The sequence below is a fragment of the Coregonus clupeaformis genome, chromosome 39 (assembly GCF_020615455.1).
Source record: "Coregonus clupeaformis isolate EN_2021a chromosome 39, ASM2061545v1, whole genome shotgun sequence".
NCBI classification, from domain to species: domain Eukaryota; kingdom Metazoa; phylum Chordata; class Actinopteri; order Salmoniformes; family Salmonidae; genus Coregonus; species Coregonus clupeaformis.
The window spans coordinates 16,562,747-16,582,254 of NC_059230.1; the positions used below are offsets into that span (position 1 = coordinate 16,562,747).

Genomic DNA, 19,508 nt, shown 5'->3' on the forward strand with positions numbered 1-19,508 from the left:
AGACCTCCATGGGTTGATACATTTGATTTCCATTGATAATTTTTGTGTGATTTTGTTGTCAGCACATTCAACTATGTAAAGAAAAAAGTATTTAATAAGATTATTTCATTCATTCAGATCTAGGATGTGTTATTTTAGTGTTCCCTTTATTTTTTGGAGCAGTGTAATTCAGCACATTAAAATCAAACAGATACGGTGTGTAGCCAGGTGTAGTCAACATCCAAAATCAACATCAACTAATGCATCGTATTCCTGATGCCAAACTTTCGTGAGCGTGTACAGGTGCAAAACAACAAATGTTCAAACAACGCCGATCAGTCAAATAACTGCTCTTCTTTATTTGAGAAATTAAAATCATCTTTGACCAGTGGGAAGTCTTATTATTTGCTCAAATATACACTATAACTGGTTCAAAAGCAGGAAACATACCGGCAAAATAGCTAATCTTGACAATCCTGGCATTTACACTGAAAGCTAAATAATTTATTACAACAGATTTAAAGCATACAAACACTTAATCATGTGTACTGCTCACTAACTGGTTTGAATCAAGGAATTGTGTGCTGAATTCAGGTTCAGTGCATTTGGAGTTCATACATGTTTGGGTGATATAAAATCAAAATCAGTATCTTGAATACAGAGATGAGACAAACAAGCCTCTTGCACACAGACAACTAGCTTTTGGGTTAATTTATTCACATTAATTCAGCATCCAGCATTGTTTTCCTGAATGAAATGTCTGGATGTTAGTCTTGATTAAATTGAGATCACAGATCCTCATTGGCTAAATTACCATCCAATTAAGAATACACAAAACAGTGAAGTACATATTTTTTAAATGATATATAGTATCTTAGTGAACATTTTCTAGGAGACACGTTCAGTTAAGAGTCCCATATCCTACAATACTCCACACCAATCTTCTTTCCACACTATACAGTATAAGAATGTGCCCACTTAGCTTTTGGGATTCTAATACGCCATATTTGATTGTCCATCATTTTTAGATAGTTGAACGTCTGGACCATTTTTCGGGTTGTGAGAGCTTGGCCTCATCCATTGGTCCTATAGAATGGGACGGCATCCTTTTTATCTTGCAGCAGCTGAAAGGGAGAGTTCAAAATTATCAAACTGATTATGTATTATAAAATCCTAACCCAGGGTTATACAGTATTTGAGAGGCGTGGTTGGATAAATGAGAATGCTCCTTATAACATCCCTCCCATTCGAATAGGAATTTCAGCAGCCAAACGTTGTCGAACATTGCACATAGAAATGCCATGAATAGAGCTGACGTGATAGAGCTCTACATGATAGAGAGGCATGCTTGTTCTACATAGCATATTTCTATCTGAACGTTATATAACATTGCCTCCTGTTGAACCGCCCATCGTGTGTTTACTTTGTGGTTACTCAATAGAACAGTAGAGATCAGTATTATATTATTGTCCAGATATCAGAGTTCATATGGGCTGTGTTGGCTGAAAGTGGCCCTAGGCCTAGGGGTTAATTGCAGCATGTTGCACAAATGACAGTGGCCCACATGGTCATTAGACAGATGAAAAGAGAGGAAGGTGGGGATTTTTATGCCCAATTCCCATTTTGAGGGTAGACCTACAGATGTAGGATCTTAATTTGATCACACTGTTGCAGGACAACTTTCCTGCAATGCAGGCAATGTAAATTGTGTAGTGTATTTGGGGTTTAAAAAGGCTTCTGAAGTTTGTAATTTCGACTTTGAATATTCAGACTTGATTTTCCCTTATGAAAAATGAAAAATGAAAAATGTCCATTAATGATAATCCACATAATAATTCACATTTCCTGTTGCTGCAGGATTGTTTTCCTGCTGTAGCAAACTGGCTCAAATTAAGATCCTACAGCTGTATATACACTACCAGTCAAAAGTTTGGACACACCTACTCATTCAAGGGTTTTTCTTTATTTTTACTAATTTCTACATTGTATAATAATAGTAAAGACATCAAAACTATGAAATAACACATATGGAATCATGTAATAATCAAAAAAGTGTTAAACAAATCAAAAACTATTTTATATTTGAGATTCTTCAAATAGCCACCCTTTGCCTTGATGACAGCATGAGGTAGTCACCTGGAATGCATTTCAATTAACAGGTGTGACTTCTTAAAAGTTAATTTGTGGAATTTCTTTCCTTCTTAATGCATTTGAGCCAATCAGTTGTGTTGTGACAAGGTAGGGGAGGGCATACAGAAGATAGCCCTATTTGGTAAAAGTCCATATTATGGCAAGAACAGCTCAAATAAGCAAAGAGAAACGACAGTCCATCTTTACTTTAAGACATGAAGGTCAGTCAATACGGAACATTTCAAAAACTTTGAAAGTTTCTTCAAGTGCAGTCGCAAAAACCATCAAGCGCTATGATGAAACTGGCTCTCATGAGGACCACCACAGGAATGGAAGACCCAGAGTTACCTCTGCTGCAGAGGATAAGTTCATTAGAGTTACCAGCCTCAGAAATTGCAGCCCAAATAAATGTTTCACAGAGTTCAAGTCACAGACACATCTCAACATCAACTGTTCAGAGGGGACTGTGTGAATCAGGCCTTCATGGTCGAATTGCTGCAAAGAAACGACTACTAAAGGACACCAATAAGAAGAAGAAACCTGCTTGGGCCAAGAAACACGAGCAATGGACATTAGACCGGTGGAAATTTTTCCTTTGGTCTGGAGTCCAAATTTTGAGATTGTTGGTTCCAACCGCCATGTCTTTATGAGACGCGGTGTGGGTGAACGGAGGATCTCTGCATGTATAGTTCCCACCGTAAAGCATGGGGAAGGAGATGTTATGGTGTGGGGGTGCTTTGCTAGTGACACTGTGTGATTTATTTAGAATTCAAGGCACACTTACCCAGCGTGGCTACCACAGCATTCTGCAGCAATACGCCATCCCATCTGGTTTGGGCTTAATGGGACTATCATTTGTTTTTCAACAGGACAATGACCCAACACACCTCCAGGCTGTGTAAGGGCTATTTGACCAATAAGAAAAGTGATGAGTGCTGCATCAGATGACCTGGCATCCACAATCTCTCGACCTCAACCCAATTGAGATGGTTTGGGATGAGTCGGACGGCAGAGTGAAGGAAAAGCAGCCAAGAAGTGCTCAGCATGTGTGGGAACTCCTTCAAGACTGTTGGAAAAGCATTCCAGGTGAAGCTGGTTGAGAGAATGCCAAGAGTGTGCAAAGCTGTCATCAAGGCAAAGGGTGGCTATTGATTTGTTTAACACTTTTTTGGTTACTACATGATTCCATATGTGTTATTTCATAGTTTTGATGTCTTCACTATTATTCTACAGTAAGTATATAAAAATAAAGAAAAACCCTTGAATGAGTAGGTGTTTCCAAACGTTTGACTGGTACTGTATGCCTAAGGCACATACTATACACACAGGGTCTGCCCGGGGACCATTTACATTTGCCGGCCCCGGAGCCACACAATAGGGGCTGTCCAAATTAATATGTGTTTGTGTGAGGAAGTCTGTGTCTTTCATCCCCTGCTGGTCTTTCAAAGGTGGGGCGAGGAAATCACAGGAAATACCTTCCCCTGCTCTCCCCAGCCCAGACCTATTACTGAACGTGCACAATGAGACATTAAAAGCTCCCTGCTTCCTGGGAATAATTGCATGTCCACGCCTGATAAAACAAAGTTGTAATGTAAAGGGATGGGGGAAAGGACTGAGAGAACTTGGAAAAGTGAAGTAGAAGACTACTGGTATGCATGTTTCTCTTGAACTTTGATCATTTGATTGAAGCTTTCCTCCTTGTTTTTCAATTACTTGAAGGGTAGGAGTCATGGGAACTGCTTGGACTAATTGCTTGTTAGAATTTTTTCACACTACTAAGCCAAGCCAAGCTATACTGCACTGGTCTGGTTAAGCATCCACCATAGTTGCAGGAACTGTGCTGGAAAGGACCATGTGAAACACAGTTGAAGTCGGAAGTTTACATACACCTTAGCCAAATACATTTAAACTCAGTTTTTCACAATTACTGACATTTAATCCTAGTAAAAATTCCCTGTCTTAGGTCAGTTAGGATCACCACTTTATTTTAAGAATGTGAAATGTCAGAATGATAGTAGAGAATTATTTATTTCAGCTTTTATTTATTTCATCACATTCCCAGTGGGTCAGAAGTTTACATACACTAAATTAGTATTTGGTAGCATTGCCTTTAATGTGTTTAACTTGGGTCAAACATTTCGGGTAGACTTCCACAAGCTTCCCACAATACGTTGGGTGAATTCTGGCTCATTCCTCCAGACAGAGCTGATGTAACTGAGTCAGGTTCGTGGGCCTCCTTGCTTGCACACGCTTTTTCAGTTCTGCCCACACATTTTCTATAGGATTGAGGTCAGGGCTTTGTGATGGCCACTCCAATACCTTGACTTTGTTGTCCTTAAGCCATTTTGCCACAACTTTGGAAGTATGCTTGGGGACATTGTCCATTTGGAAGACCCATTTGCAACCAAGCTTTAACTTCCTGACTGATGTCTTGAGATGTTGCTTCAATATATCCACATAATTTTCCTTCCTCATGATGCCATCTATTTTGTGAAGTGCACCAGACCCTCCTGCAAAAGCACTCCCACAGCATGATGCTGCCACCCCCGTGCTTCACAGTTGGGATGGTGTTCTTCGGCTTGCAAGCAACCCCCTTTTTCCTCCAAACATAACGATGGTCATTATGGCCAAACAGTTAAAATTTTGTTTCATCAGACCAAAGGACACTTCTCCAAAAAGAACGATCTTTGTCCCCATGTGCAGTTGCAAATCATAGTCTGGCTTTTTTATGGCGGTTTTGGAGCAGTGGCTTCTTCCTTGCTGAGCGGCCTTTCAGGTTATGTCGATATAGGACTCGTTTTACTGTGGATATTGATACTTTTGTACCTGTTTCCTCCAGCATCTTCACAAGGTCCTTTGCTGTTGTTCTGGGATTGATTTGCACTTTTCGCACCAAAGTACGTTCCTCTCTAGGTGACAGAACGCATCTCCTTCCTGAGTGGTATGACGGCTGCGTGGTCGCATGGTGTTTATACTTGCGTACTATTGTTTGTACAGATGAACATGGTACCTTCAGGCATTTGGAAATTGCTCCCAAGGATGAACCAGACTTGTGGAGGTCTACCATTTATTGTCTGAGGTCTTGGCTGATTTCTTTTAATTTTCCCATGATGTCAAGCAAAGAGGCACTGAGTTTGAAGGTAGGCCTTGAAATACATCCACAGGTACACCTCCAGTTGACTCAAATGATGTCAATTAGCCTATCAGAATCTTCTAAAGCCATGACATCATTTTCTGGAATTTTTGAAGCTGTTTAAAGGCACAGTCAACTTAGTGTATGTAAACTTCTGACCCACTGGAATTGTGATACAGTGAATTATAAGTGAAATAATCTGTCTGTAAACAATTGTTGGAAAAATTACTTGTGTCATGCACAAAGTAGATGTCCTAACCGACTTGCCAAAACTATAGTTTGTTATCAAGAAATGTGTGGAGTGGTTGAAAAACAAGTTTAATGACTCCAACCTAAGTGTATATAAACTTCCGACTTCAACGGTATATAACAGCAAATGACAATGCTAACTTGCTAGTAAGTAAACAGTTTAAACGTACCACCTGAGGACTTCACCCCGAGAAGCATGACACCATCTTTGGTGCTGTCCGGCCTGCTCTGGAAAGAGGCACTGCAAAGACGAGAGAGCAGAGCATATTGGGAGTAAAATATAGTATTTTTCTTTAAAAGATTACGGTATATTTTAACTGTTCAAATGGGGTCTCATCTAAATGGTATCTTCATGTACAGTCCAAAGACTATACTTACTTTTCTGTTCCATTATCAGTTGCCTCTGTTCAGGGACAAAAGAAAAAGGTGTGATACTTAGTTTGTAATGTCAACATGTGTATGTAGACATAGTGCTGTGCAGAGTCACATCTAATTCAGTCATTAAGTAATACCTGTGTGATCGTGGACCTTCATGCATTTAAATCTGAGAACGAAGATGACAGCAGCCACCACAACTCCCAGGACTGGCAAAAGAATCCACAGCAGCTTATTTTCTTTAGACACAGAGGAAGAACATATTTATTTAATGTGGCAGACAAAACTGTTGTTTTTCACATAGTATGAGAAGTTGGATTAGTACCATTGTTGGAACAATGTGTCATGTAGCCAATTTATGATGAGCTGTAATTGATCACGGCTTGACTAATGACTTTGTACACACACACTGACAACACAGTCAAATGTGAAGTGTGTGCACCCTCTGGTGGGTGTGTTATTGGTAGAACATAGATCAGGGATAGGCAACCCTGGTCCTGGAGTGCCGCAGGCACATCATGTTTTTGATTTAACCGACCTGGAAGACCAGGTGTGTTGAATTGATCAATTAGCTCAGTTGGTCAGGTGTGGTGCCTAGTTGGAACACTGCCAGTCAAAACGTTCGACACACCTACTCATTCAAGGGTGTTTCTTTATTTTGACCAATTTATACATTGTAGAATAATAGTGAAGACATCAAAACTATGAAATAACACATATGGAGTCATGTAGTAACCAAAAAAGTGTTAAAAATATACAAATATATTTTATATTTGAGAATCTTCAAATAGCCACCCTTTGCCTCGATGACAGCTTTGCACACTCTTGGCATTATCTCAACCAGCTTCATAAGGTAGTCACCAGTTGTGTTGTGACAAGGTAGGGGGGTATACAGAATATAGCCCTATTTGTCCATATTATGGCAAGAACAGCTCAAATAAGCAAAGAGAAACGACAGTCCATCATTACTTTAAGACATGAAGGTCAGTCAATACGGAACATTTCAAGAACTTGAAGAAGTTTCTTCAAGTGCAGTCGCAAAAACCCATCAAGCGCTATGATGAAACTGGTTCTCATGAGGACCGCCACAGGAATGGAAGATCCGGAGTTACCTCTGCTGCAGAGGATAAGTTCATTAGAGTTACCAGCCTCAGAAATTGCAGCCCAAATAAATGCTTCACAGAGTTCAAGTCACAGACACATTTCATCATCAACTGTTCAGAGGGGACTGTGTGAATCAGGCCTTCATGGTCGAATTGCTGCAAAAAAAAACACTACTAAAGGACACCAATAAGAAGAAGAGATCTGCTTGGGCCAAGAAACACGAGCAATGGACATTAGACCGGTGGAAATTTGTCCTTTGGTCTGGAGTCCAAATTGGAGATCTTTGGTTCCATCCGCCGTGTCTTTGTGAGATGCGGTGTGGATGAACGGATGATCTCCGCATGTGTGGTTTCCACCGTAAAGCATGGAGGAGGAGGTGCTTTGCTGGTGACACTGTCTGTGATTTATTTAGAATTCAAGGCACACTTAATGAGCATGGCTACCACAGCATTCTGCAGCGGTACGCCATCCCATCTGGTTTGGGCTTAGTGGGACTATCATTTGTTTTTCAACAGGACAATGACAATGGAAAAGCATTCCAGTTGAAGCTGGTTGAGAGAATGCCAAGAGTGTGCAAAGCTGTCATCAAGGCAAAGGGTGGCTATTTGAAGAATCTCAAATATAAAATATATTTTGATTTGTTTAACACTTTTTTGGTTACTACATGATTCCATATGTGTTATTTCATAGTTTTGATGTCTTCACTGTTATTCTACAATGTAGAAAATAGTAAAAATAAAGAAAAACCCTTGAATGAGTAGGTGTGCAACTGTTTTGTGCTGAAACCCACATATTAAACACCAATGGTATTCACTAAGTTGATGGTTTATATTTTGGATAATGTTCATCTTATTTTAATTATTTTATATGTTATAAGGCCACAGAGGACCAGAGATAATTACAGACACCTGTGATGATCTGAAGTACCCAGAAGAGCCACTAGATGTCTTGTGATAAATTACATAAAATCTTTGAAAGTTACCCAAATTCTGGTAGTTTACTGGTAAACTTTAAAAGTTTCCAGTAATATACCCTCCCTTTGCAACCCTAATTGAGGGACAGTGATAGTGCTTTAGACTTGCCTCTAATTCCACTGCCTGAAATTGAAGAAAGCATTAATGGTAAACCATTGTTATGGGGTCATGAGGATAATACATCAAGTGTTTGAATTAAGAAATGAAGGCTATTCCAAATTATGTAATATCTACAGAAGCTGTTTTGTCATATTTATTTATTAGAATGAGTATACTTAAGTCACTTCCACTGATTGTTAGCTAGAAGTGGATAAAGTTAGCTGAGGTTTTTAGTGGTTGTTAAGCGAAAACCCAACCATGCATTACAATCTTCCTTTCCGATATAGACTACTTCCAGGGTGAGGAACCATCTACATCTAGTTGTAAAATCCTGAACTTCACCTTTAAGTTACAGTCTTATCCAGTCCCAAGTTATTGGTTCAGAGGGTTATTTGATGGAATATAAGTTAATAAAGCAGATTGACAGTAAATTGTACCTTTCTCTTCTGGTCTGGAGGTGGTCAAGGATCCTGGTGAAAGTCTCTGTGCAGTTGTCTGAATAACTGAATAATGACAATTTTAGCTTTACTGTAATCCGTAGGCTATTCCCCATTACTGAGCAGAAGGTGTCTTTAACCCAATGCTTTGCTTGCTATCATCCATCTTATCTCTATTGTAATTTGAGAGAGGGTAACATAATCTCCTCTTACCTTGCAAGTGAAGGTTTGGTGTAGGCTGAACTGTGGTCATATCTTGGGGTGGGTGACTGGTGGTAACAGTTGTTGTGGCCTGGCTCGCTGCCCCTTTTTCTGTTACCCCCGTGAAGGAAGAAGAATGCATTCGTTTAGAGCATTTCTAACATTGAAGGTCTGGGGCAGTATGCATCAAGCATCTTAGTAGGAGGGCTGATCTAGGATCAGGTCCCTCCTGCTCATGTAATCTTATTAATTGTGATCTAAAAGGCAAGACTGATCCTAAATCAGCACTCTGAGATCCTGTATATACGGTCGGCCCCTGGTTATTATCATTTGGTTATTCCAACAGCCATACATCTGTCGAGCTTATTTGACATATGAGCACATCTGTATAGGACCTCTGTCATAGAAATACAGTTTATAGAGCAGACTGTAGTCAGTTTTTTTTCCTCCAAATTACATTTCAATGGCAAATTTAAATTAAATGTCTATGGTTACTACATGATTCCATATGTGTTATTTCATAGTTTTGATGTCTTCACTATTATTCTACAATGTAGAAAATAGTAAAAATAAAGAAAAACCCTTGAATGAGTAGGTGTGCAACTGTTTCGTGCTGAAACCCACATATTAAACACCAATGGTATTCACTAAGTTGATGGTTTATATTTTGGATAATGTTCATCTTATTTTAATTATTTTATATGTTATGTTAGAGGGTAACATAATCTCCTCTTACCTTGCAAGTGAAGGTTTGGTGTAGGCTGAACTGTGGTCATATCTTGGGGTGGGTGACTGGTGGTAACAGTTGTTGTGGCCTGGCTCGCTGCCCCTTTTTCTGTTACCCCCGTGAAGGGAGAAGAATGCATTCGTTTAGAGCATTTCTAACATTTAAGGTCTGGGGCAGTATGCATCAAGCATCTTAGTAGGAGGGCTGATCTAGGATCAGGTCCCTCCTGCTCATGTAATCTTATTAATTGTGATCTAAAAGGCAAGACTGATCCTAAATCAGCACTCTGAGATCCTGTATATACGGTCGGCCCCTGGTTATTATCATTTGGTTATTCCAACAGCCATACATCTGTCGAGCTTATTTGACATATGAGCACATCTGTATAGGACCTCTGTCATAGAAATACAGTTTATAGAGCAGACTGTAGTCAGTTTTTTTTCCTCCAAATTACATTTCAATGGCAAATTTAAATTAAATGTCTATGAAGTCTCACCATCATCCTTAGCAGGTGGAGATGTGGAATGCACTGAGAGTGGGGGTGGGGATGAATTCTTTGTCTTTTCTGATGTTGGTGCAGGTTTTGGCGTGGCAGTTACTGTGACAGATTTCTCCTCTGTCTCTGGAATGTAAAATCAGTCTAAGAGCAGAGTTTATACACCAGCATACTGTACCTCTCTCTAAAAAGGAACACGTTCTAATGTTACAATGTCCTAAGGCTTTGACAGTTATTTGAACTAGAGATGAATACAGCAGTTTGAATCTGAGACCATGTTTTGATATGTTTTCTTTTACTTACTGGGTGTGGTCACAGCAGTGGTGGCAGCAGCAATTGTTGTAGGGACAGATGTAGTGGGAGGACGAACACTTGTGTCGGGTGTCTGAGTTGCTATGATGACAGATCAAAGATGTTCTAACTCAGTAGTGTACAATAAGATGCAAATCATCAAAACGTATGTGGTGGATATTTTAATCAATAATGAGGTCAATCACCAATCAGAATATTTACTTTATTAAAATAACTTATCGATAAGGGAGCTGGTCACACCACCCACAGAGTGAATAGAGTGAGAGCCCACTGAGTGGAGTGAGCCTCTGGGTTATCTACTATCTCAGTATATGTGCAACATCAGAGATGACGTACAATGGTTCCAGACACCAACCCCACACATCCTGTGCCAGACCTTGGCCCCAAATACAAAGAACTTGTTGTTTTGTTCAGTACTAAGAACTTAAAAGGACATTTGTTGTTACTTAGTCTCCAGCTTGCTAAAAAAGGAACCAGGGGAGAGAACAATCTCCCCAAGGCCCAAGGAGGGGGTGACTGACACATAGACATTGTGGAGACAAATGATTGGTTCCCCATTACTCACGGCATCCCTTCACATGGTTTGCAATAGGTAAAGACACATATTCACATATGGAAACAATGTTTCCTTCTGACCTCCTTTGCCCTATTCTCTTTCTGATATTCTGCATAGCAACAGGGACGTGTGATAGACAAGCCTGACTTCTCCCCTCTCTGGGCCCCAGGTGACTGAGTCCGAAAGGAGACATTCTAATAACAAGAGTTCAACAGTTCAATCATATAAGCATATTCTGCAGATAAGACATCTTAATTATCTATGTTACTTAGCTAATTCTGATTTCTCCACCAAAAGTAGCAGCAGGAGTCGTAGGTGATGAGCAAATATTCGACTTATAAATGCAACCAGATTTTTTAAATTACTATCACTGTCTATGTGTCTGCCTATTATTAATCTCTTGAAATATTCCCTAAATAATGCTAATATTTCATAATATATCTACGTGGAACTTGGTCTAATGGCAATCCATCAGGTTGCCCTGCTGCTGGTTCTGGTATTGTACTTTGCATCGCAGTGCTAGCTGTGCCACTAGAGATCCTGGTTCGAATCCAGGCTCTGTCGTAGCCGGCCGCGACCGGGAGACCCATGGGGCGGCGCACAATTGGCCCAGCGTCGTCCAGGGTAAGGGAGGGAATGGCCGGCAGGGGATGTAGCTCAGTTGGTAGAGCATGGCGTTTGCAACGCCAGGGTTGTGGGTTCGATAAAATAATGTATGCGCTAACTGTAAGTCGCTCTGGATAAGAGCGTCTGCTAAATGACTAAAATGTAATGTAAATGGGTCTTCTGATCTTTTTGAACAATACTTAACTTCTGTGGCAACACCATAACCATACCGAACGACAGACAGGAAAAAAATAACTTCATGATTTAGTAAGTTGTTTACGTTTTTAAGACTGAATGTAATATAATGTTGGCTAATAATTCCTGCTAAGAGAACCTATAATTGTACCACATTTAGCAACAAGCTTCACCTGCAGACTAATTCTCGGTAAAGTGCGGCTCTAAATCCTAATACAATCTAGAGGATGTGAGCACTCCAAAGAGCTCACATTATGACAGATCAAAAGTCACCATTTCTATCTTGGTTGCTAAAACATTTCCTCAGAAATAATCGTCCCTTTTAGATCCAAAGGTTAGACAATTGTGTCGTTCCTGTTTGGCATGGTTTGAAAGACCACTGTCTGACATACATCTTTTTTTTTTTTTTATAGTCCGATTTTAACGAGAAAGCCACCCAGTCTGTGACACTTTGAGGTGGATATCCTCTGCTTCAGGCCCAGACCTGTGAAATGCTGCATCCTGTCCCAGACAGAGTATTGTTGTCCCCTGGCCCCAACAGCCAAAGGGCCAGGCAGGATTTCCTGTCTTCTCCCCCATCAGAGAGGGGCTTTTGCAGCTTCAGCTCGACCGTCTTCGTGCCTGATGTTTCACACTGACTTTTGAGCACATAACCCAATGCTTTTGTTTATTTTCCCTCTGCTATATCTGCATTTTGTCTTGTACAGAGACCACTCCTCATCGGCAGTGGCGGCAGATTCACCCCTGCCCCCACCCTTTCAGAATAAGTACTGTACCTTATGGCAACACTAATAATCTATTTCCATGATACAGACAAATGGAAAGCGCAATCATTAAGCTTACATGGTAGGCTAAATACACTTGCATTTCACCATTTATCAGTTTAATTTTCTGTATATAATGGCGGGACATATTTATCAGGGAGAAAACGTCAATTTCTCTCGTCACTGTAGAGAGGCTTGCACTGCAGTGACCTTTGCTTGGGTGTTTCCTGCAGGTGTTTAGATTCATGCTGGAAGGAGATTTGCTGCCGATTGGACCATTTCACTTCACAATAATCTCTCCCCCTGTGAGAAAAAGGGCAGTTTGGTTCCCACTGGCTATCTGCAGTTCCAATCACCTCTCTGGGCAGTGCATGGTGGTTAACGGTCCTCTTGGATCCGTGCCCATGCTCCAATCAAAACAAACAATCTGGAGACTCCCTCTTTTTCTTTTCCACCAGCCCAAGTAACCACATTCATTTGTCTTGGCCTTGGACGTGTTTTTATTCCTAGATGTTTTGTCTTTGTTATTCGTGTTGTCCGATGCATTACATCCCTCGAATAGTTTGCCAATGATGTCTAAAGTTGATCATAAGTCGACTTGAAATAAAGTAGACTTGAAATAAAGTAGACTTGAAATAAAGGTGTAAAGTGAACACAAGGTGATGAACAGGGTTCCTCATACACCCCTAATAAAGACTATTTTAGGTGTGCATTTTGTCTTTCAATAAACCTCTAGTAAAATAGGGATGCTTTAGGTCCTGCCAATAGCTTTGGTTGATCTCTCTGTCAACATTCATGTCCATGTGCCCCTCTTGGGTGACTTGCACCATGGGGACTCCTGAGTGGCGCAGTGGTCTGCCACTAGAGATCCTGGTTCGAGTCCAGGCTCTGTCGCAGCCGGCCGCAACCGGGAGACCCATGGACGGCGCACAATTGGTCCAGCGTCGTCCAAGGTAGGGGAGGGTTTGGCCGGCAGGGATGTGGGTTCGTTTCCCACGGGGGGCCAGTATGAAAAAAAAAACGTATGCATTCACTACCTGTAAGTCGCTCTGGATAAGAGCGTCTGCTAAATGACTAAAATGTAATGTAAAATGGGGAGGTTTATGAGTTATCCTGGTAACACTTGACGCAATTTAACACAAAGTGTTCAGAAATTGTATACTACTTTATAAATATTAATTGCACCTTATTAAGGTTTGTGGCTGTACCTTCCTCCACATGGGGTTGACCTGGATAATTTACATTATTTTGGGAACACCACACAACACAAGATTCCCATCAACAACAATAAAAAACAATGCTGCTCTTATCTCATGCTCGGGCAAATGGAGAAACCCACTTAGGCATCACTGGACGTCCCTGGAGTAATGTTAAACGTGTGAGCCTGTCTGTTAGAACAACTCCCAGACATACTATAACATATTTAATGATCCAAATGTCCATATACAATATTTTTTGTTGCAAACCAAGTCTGATTAAGACGGTAAGTAAATACAACAGCCAATTAAAACAATTATTCTACTTATCAAGACAAAATAACTATAAAACTCCAACTACTGGTAAGTCATGTTGTCTATTTTTTTAAGTATCCATTTTACAACTGTTATTCATCTAATAGCTCTAGACACAGCTGTGTAACTTTCTAAATCCATTACTGCCTGGATTCCAAAATTTCAGAAAAAGTTCTGGTTATGCGACAATAGATCCTTTGTCATCACATGCAATCTCTTATCCAAGTAAGTTTGTAGTAATATTTTACTCCCAAAAGCAGATCTAAATATCCCTGTAGGCTTACCTGTAGTGAGGAGCTGGAGCAGGGTTAGGAGGAGGATGAGAAGGGCTATCCTAACGGTCTTCATGGTGGTTCTACTGAGCGTTCCCCTCCTGGGTCCTTTTTAGGGTTCTGCAGTGCTGTGTGAGCCACTGCTATCAACCAGTGGAAAAGTTGTTCACATTCTTGCCCATTGCTGCTTATTGGCACTTCCTTTAGATAAAAAATGGGAGGAAGTAGACCAGCTTCCCTCGAGGGCGGAGGGTAGTGGAAGGCTGCTTCGGCCAGTGGGAGGTCTTTCTCGGGTCCCAGTCTGGACAGGAACTCGGCCCCTAAGGTGTGTTTGTACTTCATCGCCAACTCCTGTCACTTATTTTTTCCTGCCCTCACGTTGCAGGCGCGGCGTGACCGGTGTGAACGAGTCTAGTAAGTGACTCAGACTAGGCTGGGCTGTTTATGACCCAAAACAACATGTACAGATGTAGGATCTTAATTTGATCTCTTTTGTTGCTGAGAATTTTCCTGCAAAGCAAGAAATGCAAACTTGTAGTGTTTTTTAGTTTTAGAAGGCTTCTAAAGTTTGTAATTTCCACAATTTCCACCAATTTCCAAATTCCAGATTTTATTTGCCCTAACGAAAAATGTATCAACCCCTACAAAAATGTCATGTTGTTGCATAATTATTTTTCTGCTGTAGCAAACTAGCACAAATTAAGATCCTACATCTGTAGGCCTATCAGTTCAGAATGGGCTTTCAGGAAAATAGTTTTGCCTCAAACTGAACTGCATGTTCAGGTCTTCAGCTTACCCTTGAGACACCCACATTTGTTACACTTGTTATGTGAACCGCGCTCACTAAAACCAATACAGTGGTAAGTTGCAACTCTCGTTTGACCCTTTTTTTATATAGCTAGGACCACTTGCTAGGACTTGGCACCAAACTCTACTGAGATGGTGAAAGGGACACCCCATCATCTTCATTACAGTTTATTTTAATGAACAGTTAACTGTGAGCCATACCCATTGGTGATTAACGTCAGTTCCTCAGATAATTTCTCGAGCCACATATCTACATTTGCATAGCTGCAGGGAGGAGGGTGGGATAAGAAGCTTTAATCAGCCATTCCATCAGTAATCAGACTAGGCTTGCTCCCTCTCTGACCTCTAGGATCAGCATTGTTCTCCTACCCTGCCTCAATTCTGAGCAATTTGTCGGTTACACAAATGACGGTATATTGGCAACACTTTTCCCTGCAAGTCTTCCCTAAGTCGTTGTAAATGAGAATGGCCAACTTATAATAAGGGGCAAAAAAAATGATTTAACACCTTGTTTACATGACAAAAACCCCCACTGTAAAACCAATTATTAGATGTATTATGTAATCATATAACAAAATATAATTGCAATGAAAATAAAGTCAATATTGTTTGATAAATGAATATAAGGGACTGAGTGTCAAATTTTTATAGTGTGGTGTTACATGCAAATAAAAATGTGTCAAAATCACGGTCTACAAAATGTATTACACTGTCTAGAGATCACCTAACAATCTATTGCAACAATGCTAAATAGGCTACATCTCAGCATCATGACCTATAGCAACTTTAAGCCATCAGTTTGATTATTCATAATTTCAATTAATTATTTAAAAAATATAAAGTATGAGCAGAAGCAGTGCACCTCTTTGTAAAGGGATCTCATTCTTGGAAAGCGATGAAAAACGGAATAAATTCCCAATATATTTTTTTACCAAGTTTTATGCATGTTTCATGTATTCAAATACGCACATTATTACTTTTTTCTATGGGACTGGTGAAGTCAGCTCATTGTGGAAGAAAATGAAAGAAGCGGATGAGTGTGAAGCAGCTAGAATACTATTGATGACGTCTTCCATTCTTCTTTGTTTTCATACAAGTGTCACGTACGCAGATGACCTTATACTGGTTGATTGAGAATGTTATTGTTATAGTATTGAGGTTGCAGACATTCACTTCCCCCGTATGAAGAATGTGAGCCAATAGTGGATTAAAACAACAGATCTAAAGAACTTCTGGATAGATCTATTGAATTAGCATTCTAAATCCAGATATGTGCTTGCTAGAGGATTTGATGCAATAGTCGATTTGCATGAAGGTGCAAGTAACATGTAAAGAAGTTGCACACACAGTGCTCTGTGGATTTTTATTTTTATTTTAATGTAAACAAATGATATCACATTAGAGTGAATCCTCTCTTTAAAAAGTGTAGGGCCAGGATTCAATCCAATTGGGCTTTGCGGCTATGCACCGACATATGCAGTGTTTACTGTGAATGTGGTCTCCGCGAAGGCAGGAACATTGCCTTTAAAAGGTGCATGGCCGACAAAGCGCGATCTGATTAACTTTGAGCTTTACCTGTGAGGTTTATTACTTTGCTCCTTTCCAAAGTCAAGGCTCTGGCCTTCCCTAAACAGGATGTTAGAACATGCTTCCTTCCATTGTGCATTGTAACTCATGTACAACTGAACAAGTCAGACAAGGGCCACTGGGAGGGACTCCATATCTGTTAACATCTGGCTGCAGCTCTACCTCACACTTGTGACACTGTCAGAACCCCACCAAACTAGTCTTAAATGTTGGTGACACTGTCAGAACCCCCCCCCCCACACACACACACACACACATTATTCCCACATTATTCAGTGTGGACTGGATGCTTAACTCTAAAAGCACCAACAGGGGTCAATTTGACCCCAAGGGGTAAAAAAAAAGTCATTTCAAAATCCTTCAGAAAATGTTTTGCTTTGTCAAGCAACTAATTATCAACAACAAATATGACAACTTCCGGAGGACATCCTCCAACCTATCAGAGCTCTTGCAGCATGAACTGACATGTTGTCCACCCAATCAAAGGATCAGATAATTAATCTAGTACTGAAAGCATAAGCTACAGCTAGCTAGCACTGCAGTGCATAAAATGTGGTGAGTAGTAGACTCAAAGAGAGAAAGACAATAGTTGAGTAGTTTTGAACAAATTAATTTCTTCCAAAATTAAGGAGAAGCGAGAGAGAGAGCTAGCTATATTTCATAGTATATCTTTTTCACTTTCACTTTCACTTACGTAGCTAGCATCGAATGCAGCTTACTAGTTTAGCCTACTCAAACCCCCGGCTCAAACAGAGGGATGCTATGTTAGCTAGCTGGCTATGGCTATCCAGCACTGGAACTCTTCCAAGTCAAGGAAAGCTTTTGGTTTGATACATTTATTTATACACTGCTGACTGTACACTGTACTGCATGATTGTAGCGGGTTTACTAATGTGTTAGTTCTAGTAGCTATGTTGACCATGACGTGACAACGATGTAGGCTGTGTGCGGTTAGCGGTCATGATATGAAGGTTTGGCTTGGAAATGTTTTTTCGCCTGGTCTCAGACAGCTGATGTGATGTGCACTGAAGTCCACAAGTGAAGGGACCTCCCTGACCAAGACCCTTCTCCCCGGATTGCTCAGTTTGGCCGTACTGCACAACGAGGATGAGAAAGTAACTCGCTGGTTGGGGTAAGTTTCTCAAAACAAGTGATATCGCAAAACACGTGTCTGGACCCTTCTATAACATGCCATTTTCATCAAAAATTGAGATTTGGTTGTAAAAAGCAGAATTCTCCTTTAAGCCAAGTCTCTTAACTTCCAGCGACTAGAGAGATACATACTTGTTGGGAGGCAGCTATGAAATCCAATTTATGAAATAAATAGTATGCTATAAATAATAATTTATTGAGAGCTCATTATGAATGTTTTGGTGAATGCTATGTCATCATCACTCAGTCATCATGCAAAAATTTCCAAAATAGTATATATTTAGGATGTAATACATTTTAATTTTTTATGTTTACATTGACTTGAAATCTGAGAATAGGAATATATCACACACAAATAAACAGTTTCATTAAAGTTGAAATACATGCAAATTTTTTATTGAACAGTAGTATAAAATACTTGTTCATAGTTGCGAGTGCATGCTTCATCTGCCAACTGTTTTGAAGCTAAATTACAAAAGCAAGGCTTTATGTCATGTAGTGAATTACTTGGGCACTTAAGCAGTTTTAAAAAAGTTTTTTTTTTCTCTTAAAGTATTAAGCAGTAACAAACCTGTAACTGATATACAAAGCAGAGTTCCAAATAATAATAATAATAATATTAATAATAGTAATCAAATTACACTTTCTGTGGCACATTTACAAAACAGAACGAACATTTCTAAACCGTTATGACACTAACAGTTATCATGCATTTTGAGTTCCACATGTAACCACAAACCTCACAAGAATTGTCAAACATGCTAAATCTGACTGTGTACACTTACAAGCGCATGTTAAAAATATGATTCCTTTTCCATCTCAGATAGTTAAATGCTTCAATTATAAAAGAAGTTGAAGGCATATAAAGCATTATCATGGTGTTCATTTAATGAATGCCGATATACATTTCCAGTATATATTCACTAAGCGCACTACATTTAAAAACAGGCCTCCGTAGCCAAGGCATTCAATTCATTTATCCATTCCTTTGTTTCATTTTATAAAACATGCATAGGCAGACACTTTCAGTTGATAGTTTCTTTACACAATATAGGTTCTTTATGTTTACTTTGTTCGCAATACTTTAAAGAGAGAAATTAACACTCACAGAATTCCAGCAAGCCACAATAAAATCTATATCCCCAAAAAACAACAAAAACATATTTGCAAATAATATATAAATGTAAATTCCAGTTATGAAATGCCCCAATAATAGGTATTCATCACCAAGGTAATAATTAGCAATTTTCCAGAAATCTGGGTCAAAAGCACACACCACATGAACCTGAGGTAAGCATAATCTGTACAAAACCATAAAACTTTCAATTTTTTGGCATTTCAACAATGTTGCAACATTCTATTTAAGACTGCCTAATTTATTTCAGAGCTATTTTATAAGAGTAGCAAAAAAAGTTATCAATAAATAGTCCTTATTTAGTTTGTACACCCTTATATGTTAAAAACATGTTTTTTTACGTTTTGCCCTTTTTAGTGCTGTATTTTGTAAACGTACAATAGTTAGTAAGAAGTTACACAAAATTTCCATATCCAGTAAAACCGGGCTCTCCAACCCTGTTCCTGGAGAGCAACCGTCCTGTAGGTTTTCACTCCAACCATAATGAAGCGCACCTGATTCTAATAATTAGCTGGTTGATAAGCTGAATCAGGTTAGTTACAACTGGGGTTGGCGCGAACCTACAGGAGGGTAGCTTTCCAGGAACAGGGTTGGAGAGCCCTGCAGTAAAATGAGCGAGGGGCTTTCATTTAAAAAAAACTAACAAAAAAAATCTCTCTGTCTCTCTCTCTCTCTCTCTCTCTCTCTCTCTCTCTCTCTCTCTCTCT

At 39.7% G+C, this 19,508-nt stretch overlaps 1 protein-coding gene across 3 annotated transcripts; it reads right to left on the reverse strand.

Annotated features, from left to right (window-relative positions):
• Positions 1-318: 318 nt before the first annotated feature.
• LOC121554577 (mucin-13) lies at positions 319-14,381 on the reverse strand. Of its 3 annotated transcripts, none has more exons than XM_041868196.2 (10): positions 14,133-14,377; positions 10,208-10,297; positions 9,905-10,030; positions 9,418-9,516; positions 8,694-8,792; positions 8,481-8,546; positions 6,004-6,105; positions 5,870-5,894; positions 5,665-5,732; positions 319-1,103 (listed from the first exon to the last, which is right to left on the reverse strand). In XM_041868196.2, exons 1-10 carry the CDS (start codon positions 14,194-14,196, stop codon positions 1,090-1,092), a joined length of 753 nt encoding a protein of 250 aa, XP_041724130.1. In that variant the 5' UTR covers positions 14,197-14,377; the 3' UTR covers positions 319-1,089. The 3 variants fall into 3 exon arrangements, with proteins under 3 accessions (XP_041724130.1, XP_041724129.1, XP_041724131.1); XM_041868195.1 differs by having other exon boundaries at positions 5,662-5,732; positions 14,133-14,375; XM_041868197.2 differs by lacking the exon at positions 8,694-8,792 and having other exon boundaries at positions 5,662-5,732; positions 14,133-14,381.
• Positions 14,382-19,508: the final 5,127 nt, after the last annotated feature.

Bases quoted from the DNA above. Each gene is read 5' to 3' on its own strand.
- LOC121554577 (XM_041868195.1), bottom strand. From the start codon at position 14,196: ATGAAGACCGTTAGGATAGCCCTTCTCATCCTCCTCCTAACCCTGCTC. The intron at 10,298-14,132 runs GTAAGCCTACAG...CTGTCATCATAG, and splicing joins GCTCCAGCTCCTCACTACAG to CAACTCAGACACCCGACACA. The intron at 8,793-9,417 runs GTAAGAGGAGAT...CGGGGGTAACAG, and splicing joins ACCAAACCTTCACTTGCAAG to AAAAAGGGGCAGCGAGCCAG.